General features: G+C 47.3%; 1 protein-coding gene across 1 annotated transcript in view; it reads left to right on the top strand.

Moving 5' to 3' along the window:
- The first annotated feature begins 254 nt into the window (after nt 1–254).
- The window catches only part of PRKCH (protein kinase C eta), a 121,684-nt gene continuing 115,467 nt past the window's right edge, over nt 255–6,471 (top strand). Inside the window, exon 1 of the mRNA XM_040601381.1 lies at nt 255–719. Coding sequence (XP_040457315.1) covers nt 360–719 — 360 coding nt within the window. The 5' untranslated portion in view covers nt 255–359. The remainder of the gene's footprint in view (nt 720–6,471) is intronic.

The following is a 6,471-nucleotide window of genomic DNA, read 5'->3' as shown; positions in this document are numbered from 1 at the left end:
CGCCCTCGCGGCGCGGGTTCGCGGCTCCTCCCCGCCCGGCGCCGTCCTACGCCCCAGGTGTCTCCCGCCGAGCCGAGCCGAGCCGAGCCGTCCGCTCCCCCTCGCTCCCCCTCGGCAGGAGAGGCCCAGGCCGGACGCTGCGGCGGCGCGGGGTGGGCGGCGGAGCGGCTGCCCGCTGCCGCGGGAGGTGGGCGGTGCGCGGGGGGCGGCGGTTCCGGGGCCCCGGCATGGCCCGGGGGCGGGCGCGCCGCCGCCGCCCGGCCCCCTGAGGAGGCGCGGCGGGGCTGGCTGCCGGCCCGGCTCCGCGGGACAGGGGTCTGGCTCTCCTCCGGGCTCCCGGGCGCCCTGGGCGGGCCGCCATGTCCGGAGCCATGAAGTTCAACGGGTACCTGAAGGTGCGGATTGGGGAGGCGGTGGGCCTGCAGCCCACCCGCTGGTCCCTCCGGCACTCGCTCTTCCGCAAGGGCTACCAGCTCCTGGACCCCTATGTTACCGTCAGCGTGGACCAGGTGCGCGTGGGGCAAACCAGCATCAAGCAGAAGACCAACAAACCCACCTACAACGAGGAGTTCTCCGCCACGGTTACCGACGGCCATCAGATCGAGCTCTCCGTCTTCCACGACACCCCTATCGGCTACGATGACTTTGTGGCCAACTGCACCTTGCACTTCCAGGACCTCTTGCGCTCTGCTGGCCCCAGCGACACCTTCGAAGGCTGGGTGAGTAGGAGAAGCTGGAGCCGCGCTCCTCTGAATGAATGAAGGCGCTCTAAGGGTGCTGGCAGCGCTGGGGCTTGTCCTTGCATGCCTGTGCTGCGGATGCACGCACCCAGCATGTGTGGCTGCGTTTACACAGGTGTGTGCCTTCATGCATCAGTTTGTGGCCCCCTGCTTTAGATTTGCTTAGACTGCTGTTCTAGCTGATGCGTTTTGGGACCCTAAGGACAAAAAGTCTCAGCTGTTGTAGCTTGAGAGGCAAGACCTTGTAGCTGAAGGCTGTTGAGTCTCTCTGTAGACTAGCAGAGGTATGGCTTGTAATACATAACTGGCAAAGTACACCTGCAGACTCACACGGTCATGTACGTTCCTTCTTTTGCTTAGCCCACGGAGACATACTTAGAAACTTGGATAGCTGGGGTTGGATGTGTTTCTGCTCAGATCTACACATGCCTGCACAATTGTTTGATGTGAGCATGTGAATTTCTTTGATTTCTTGACAGAACAGCAGGACTAGTCTTGTGTCTATTATGTGCTGCGCTGCACTGCTTGAACACAGTTTAACTTACAGCTAATTCTAGGTTATTGCCAAGTAGATGTCACTTGCATCCAGCCCAGAGAACCACATCTGTCTTAGTCCTAATGGTAAGTGAAAGGAATAGTACAGGCTCTGAAGTTGTGCCTTTGCTTCCAGCAGTGTAAAGGAGGAGGAAGTAATTGAATTGATCCAGACAGTAGTTTGCTGCTAAGTGTTAGGTTAAAAAAGAAAAAGGAAGAAAAAAAAAAAAAGGAAAGAAAAGAAGGGCATTTATTCTGGGTAGAGAAGGTGGTGCAGAAGAGCTGAGAATTTCCGAGGTTAAGATAGGTATTAACTTTTTGAGGCCAGGAAGTTCAGCACGTGTGTTCAGGTAACCACCACAATAAAATCAGACGTGGAGGAAAGAGAGCTGACACTGTAGAGAAGAGATAGGCATCTCGATCATATCGCTGGGGAGAGTGCCAGTGCTCTCTGTTCTCAGCTAGTGTCTGTGACTGAGGTGAGGTGCTACACCTCTGGAGTGATTACAGGGAAATACCAGTAGCGGGATTGATAAATAGGTGTATATTGGTAGTATTTCTTTTTTTCTTATGGTGTACGTGGGTACCTTATGGATAGGCTTGAGGTTCATGTGCTAAAGTTGGTGTCTCTCAGTCACTGATGTGATTTTGTGTTGAGCAGGGGGATCCAAACTAGCCTCAGATGAATAGCTCAGGTATTGCTCCTGACTCCCCAGCCAGAACAGAGTTTGCCAGGGTTTGCTCAGGTGGGTGCATACCAGCTTCCCAGGCTAGTTGTGCCACTGGAGAGAAACTTCTCCTGGGACTTGTGCTAAAACAGTTTTAAATACAGAACGGACCCCTGTGGGCCAGGGCAAAGGCATGAGCTCAGGATACAGAGCTGTGGTTTTGAGGGTTTTCTTCATGTTTGAATTTGCTGGTGGTGGTCCCTCTTTGCTGTTGAGAGAAGTCCCTGTCCTCTCGGGAGTCTGGAGTCCTGGTTGCAATGCGTCCATCTGGCTACACGTGGGGTGGGACTTCTCTGTTGCAAAGGTGGTGGCCTTATTTACGTGACTAAAATATCTACAGTAATGTAGCCTTCGGTGTGAATGCATGTATATCCAGGGCCTACTGTTCATTTAATTTCATCCATCCTGCAGTGCTGATTTTTAGGACAGATTGCAGTCTGTGGCCTGAAATGCTTGTTTGGTCTTTGGTGAGGAGAAAGTTTCTTATCTCCGCTGGATAGGCACGTGTTTTATAAACTCTTGTACCTGTGAGTTGAGGGATGCAATGGGGTGGGAAATAGGTGAGTTTTTTAACTAGACTGATGTAAGAAGATGCTATATCTGGGCATGTAGACAGGGACCAAAAGCTGCTGCTCTCCTCTTCAGTTAATGTCTAAAAATTGCAAGTAGGGTGGATGTAGTGGGGAGTGAGCAAGCTTTCATCTGTTCCCTTTTTCCTCTCCCCTCCCTTTTGACTTGCTTCATTAGCATCTCACATAGCGTGCAGCCAGGATCACATGATGACAAGAAACAGCATCTTGCCCTGATAATGTAATATGTTTTGATAAATCCAGCAAGGTTGCCGCTGGGGTTTGCGTAATCAGAAAGATAGGAAATGCTGCTTTGTACTAACTCAAAGTCCATGAGCTGCTGGCACGATACATGACACCACAAGAGATCTGTAGATGAATTGCAATACCTCCACTCTGAAATCATTCGTACTGTCTTTTTTTCATCCCCAAAGCAGAAGCACATCAGGCAAGGAAGGAGTGAATGGGTTGAGGGAAAAAACGGCAAATCTTCAAAGCTTAGCCTGGCTTACACTTGGCTGTGCACCATTTTTCATTTTGATTTGAAATAGAATTTTTACGTTTGCTTTTCAGAGACAAGGACAACAATATATTGCTAAACTCCAAATGTTCCTTGGGTTGGTAACAGCCAAACAGGGCAGGGCAGGTGGCTGCCTCTGCTCCCTGAGCTCTTTCCTCTGGAGAGCTGAGCTGCTGGGGATGACCTGGGACAGTCCCTCATCTCACTTGCTCCTCTGAAACTTTTGTCATGAGCTCTCAGGCTCATGCTGTTCTGTTTATAAATGTGGATTTTCTCCTGCTGAAAAAAAAAAAAAAAGTGATTAGTTGCAACATTGATCACCACCTTTTGTGAGAACTGTAGGAAATGTCAGCAAGAGGCAAGTAGGAGCAGCTGGTGTGTAAGCACTGGGGCTTCCCAGATGCCTTGCAGGTACATCACTGCAATTATGACCCCAAACACTTATGCAGATGAGTAAGTGTATGGACATGAACTGTCTCATCAGTAATGCTTGTACACCTGAGTCATTCAGCTGAGTACTGGGACAGAGTTCTCTGTTCACCATTTGCATTAAAATCCATGTTCCAGAGACTCTTCAAAACTGACTCTCTTTCTTCTAATGATTTTGATTGTTTTCTGAAGTCTTTCTTGTAAACACATTAGCATGATCTGGATATTTTTTAATTTGTGTATTAGTTGTTAAACACATTTGACTAATGTCACACAGATCAAATCTGTAAGAGCTTGTTAACTTCAAGATTGTTCTTTCTGTTTCCCATTTCTTATATTTGTCAAGTTGCAGCAGTTTTTATTAATATTGTCAATTAAATGCCATCTTGCCTTCAGCATGCTTTAATGTAGTTAAAACCATGAACGATTTCTCTGGTACCATGTTCTTTCTGGTAGGCATTTTCCTGTGTGGGTGTGAAATTGTGCAAACCTGAATAGCAGCATTTTACACAGATGTGTGTGACCCTGCCAGGTGCAATGCAGTAGAGAATTAAACTGGCTGCTATCCGAAAGCTGTTATGTTTTGATTTACATCAGGGTGGAAACTTGTCTTTTAAAATATTTAATTTTGCACTAGCATGTGCTAAGATCTTTTGACTTGGCATATGCATCTTTAAAAGGTAGTATCTCTTTAACTATCTGAGTGCAGTATTGGAAGCAGTCATATGTCAGTGAAACAACATAAATGATTTGGAATACTGAGTTGTAACTGAAAGGGGAGACGTTTACAATACATAGGATTATTCCTATGAGTTTTATGTAGCAGCTGAAGTAATTCTTAAGCCTGGGAAACACTGTTCACAGGTACTGAATTGCTTTGTTCATAGGGAATTACTTAATTACAGTTGTAAAAATAGTTAGTCCCTGGGTAGAGATGTCATAATTTCTAAGATTTAACAAGGAGTTAAAATTAAACCTTGATCTTGAAGTCGCAGATTATCAGAGTATACCAAAGGAAACTAGGTAACAGATGGACTATAAGATTAATGAGCCAATCGCAACTTCCTGATGAGTTTGTTACCATTTGCTTATATGTGCAGGAAGAGATTAAGACAAATAATTCTCATGCATTCTTTACCTTGAGCTCCTTTGCCTGTATCCTTTCCTATGACTTTTTCTTTCTTAAGGCAAAAAGAATTGTGTTTTACCCATGTTTATATGCAATTGTATTTATTGAACATTAAGTTGACGCGTTAAAGGAGAATGCAACTTCTTCCCCAGAGCATCATTACCTTAGTAGAGAGCCAGGGTACTACAGGTCAAATATGATACAGTTGCTTCTTATTTTGACTCCCACTTCACTGCAGAGTGTGCTCCAGGTGGGCAAAACTCATTTCAGGAAGCCAGAAATACTTCATAGCTGTTGACAGAGGATTTTGTGACAGATATCTTGTGTCTGCATCAGCCTGTGCCTACCTGTAGTGGTGGACTGCAGCTTGCAGAGTGGGGGTAAATGGTCTTTCCTTCCATAGATCAGCAGCAGGCTGAGATAAAAAGCAGTAGGAATTTGTTTTCTGAGGAAATAGGAATATAATTTCTGTTTCCATGCATGTGATGACATTTACATAGTGCAGATCTCTGATCTGTGTGAAAGTCATGCTGCACAGTAATTGCAAACCCTGCTTGCATAAACTAAGTTCCTTTCCTATTTCTTCCTAGTTTTTTTCTAAACATTTTAAGTTATTTCTGTAATTATTATTACTGATATGCAGTTATGTTGAATGGGACTAGTGGAGAGAAACACTCACTGCACAAGGTAAGATGGTTTTTGAAAGCCGCCAGAATTTTGTCTTCTGTTTCTTTGCTTTTAGCATACAGCTGTCCTTTGGCCCTACAACAAACCCTTCAAAAGGCCAGCAGAGTCCCATGCACCAAGGCTACCTCAGAGTGCCCTGCAGCCTAAACCAGGCTGTAATAAATAAATAAAGGAAAAATTCCTGCTATTTGTCAGGTATTAAATAATCCCAGGGCATGTGATGCTAACAACAGTTTTACTGATCAAGGCAGCTGACAACGATTGGAGCTGACTGTCAAAAAGAGCTGCACACCTACAGCCCTGTTACAGCATCAGAAGTTGAACTAGTTAGAAGTCCTGCTTCATGCTTGTCCATGAGCTCCTCCCCAATAAACACCTTTCTGGCAACTGTGAGCATCCTTAGAGAGAACACAGGCATTTTGCTTGAGCGTGTTAAGCTGGAAAGGTTTGGTCAAAGCATGAGAAGAGCCAGTTTCCAGTGATCAAAGGCACTGGGATGCCAGCTGGGGTCTGTGGGACTGGAGTTCATGCCCTGGCTTCGAACTGGGTACAGCAGGATCTGAATTTGGCTGTCCTTCGTGCAGCTGGATGCCTGGCCCTGCTGTGGTACCAGCTTCCTAGTGTGTTCCTTAGTCTGTTTTTCCACAGCTGTGTCTTGAGAACTATTGCTTTGATGCTGTTGGAGTTGGGAAGGGCTCTGGGAACGCTTGAGGTGTGCTTGAGGGGAGCACGCTTTTCCACCCGGTGCAGTTTGGCTGGGATAGGCAAGTGCAAGTATCACCACATTGCTTTCCCTGGCTGTAAGCAGCTGCCAAGCTGAAAGCTCAACGCACGCCCCACTGACGGGTACCCAGGCCGTCTGGCCCCATGGCACGTAGCTTTCCCGGAAGAGGCCGGTCTGCTCCCTATACGTTTGGCTTGTCAGCGGGTGCTGCCTTTGCCTGCCAGCCCACGTGCCGGCACTTCGGCTCTCCAGCTTGGTGGCAGCTCCCTGGTGTGGGGGTGGAGCAGGTGGCTGGGAGAGGCCTCAGCTCACATAATCACACAAGGTGTTCTGGAGTTGTTTGTTGAAGCCCTTGCTAACATGGTTGCTGGGGTGTGGGGTTGACTTTGATGCAAGGTTAGTTTGCTGCTG

Source organism: Falco naumanni, chromosome 7 (genome assembly GCF_017639655.2).
Source record: "Falco naumanni isolate bFalNau1 chromosome 7, bFalNau1.pat, whole genome shotgun sequence".
Classification (NCBI taxonomy): Eukaryota; Metazoa; Chordata; class Aves; order Falconiformes; family Falconidae; genus Falco; species Falco naumanni.
The sequence above is the reverse complement of the archived record's forward strand: the minus strand, read 5'-3'. Positions and strand labels throughout refer to the sequence as shown.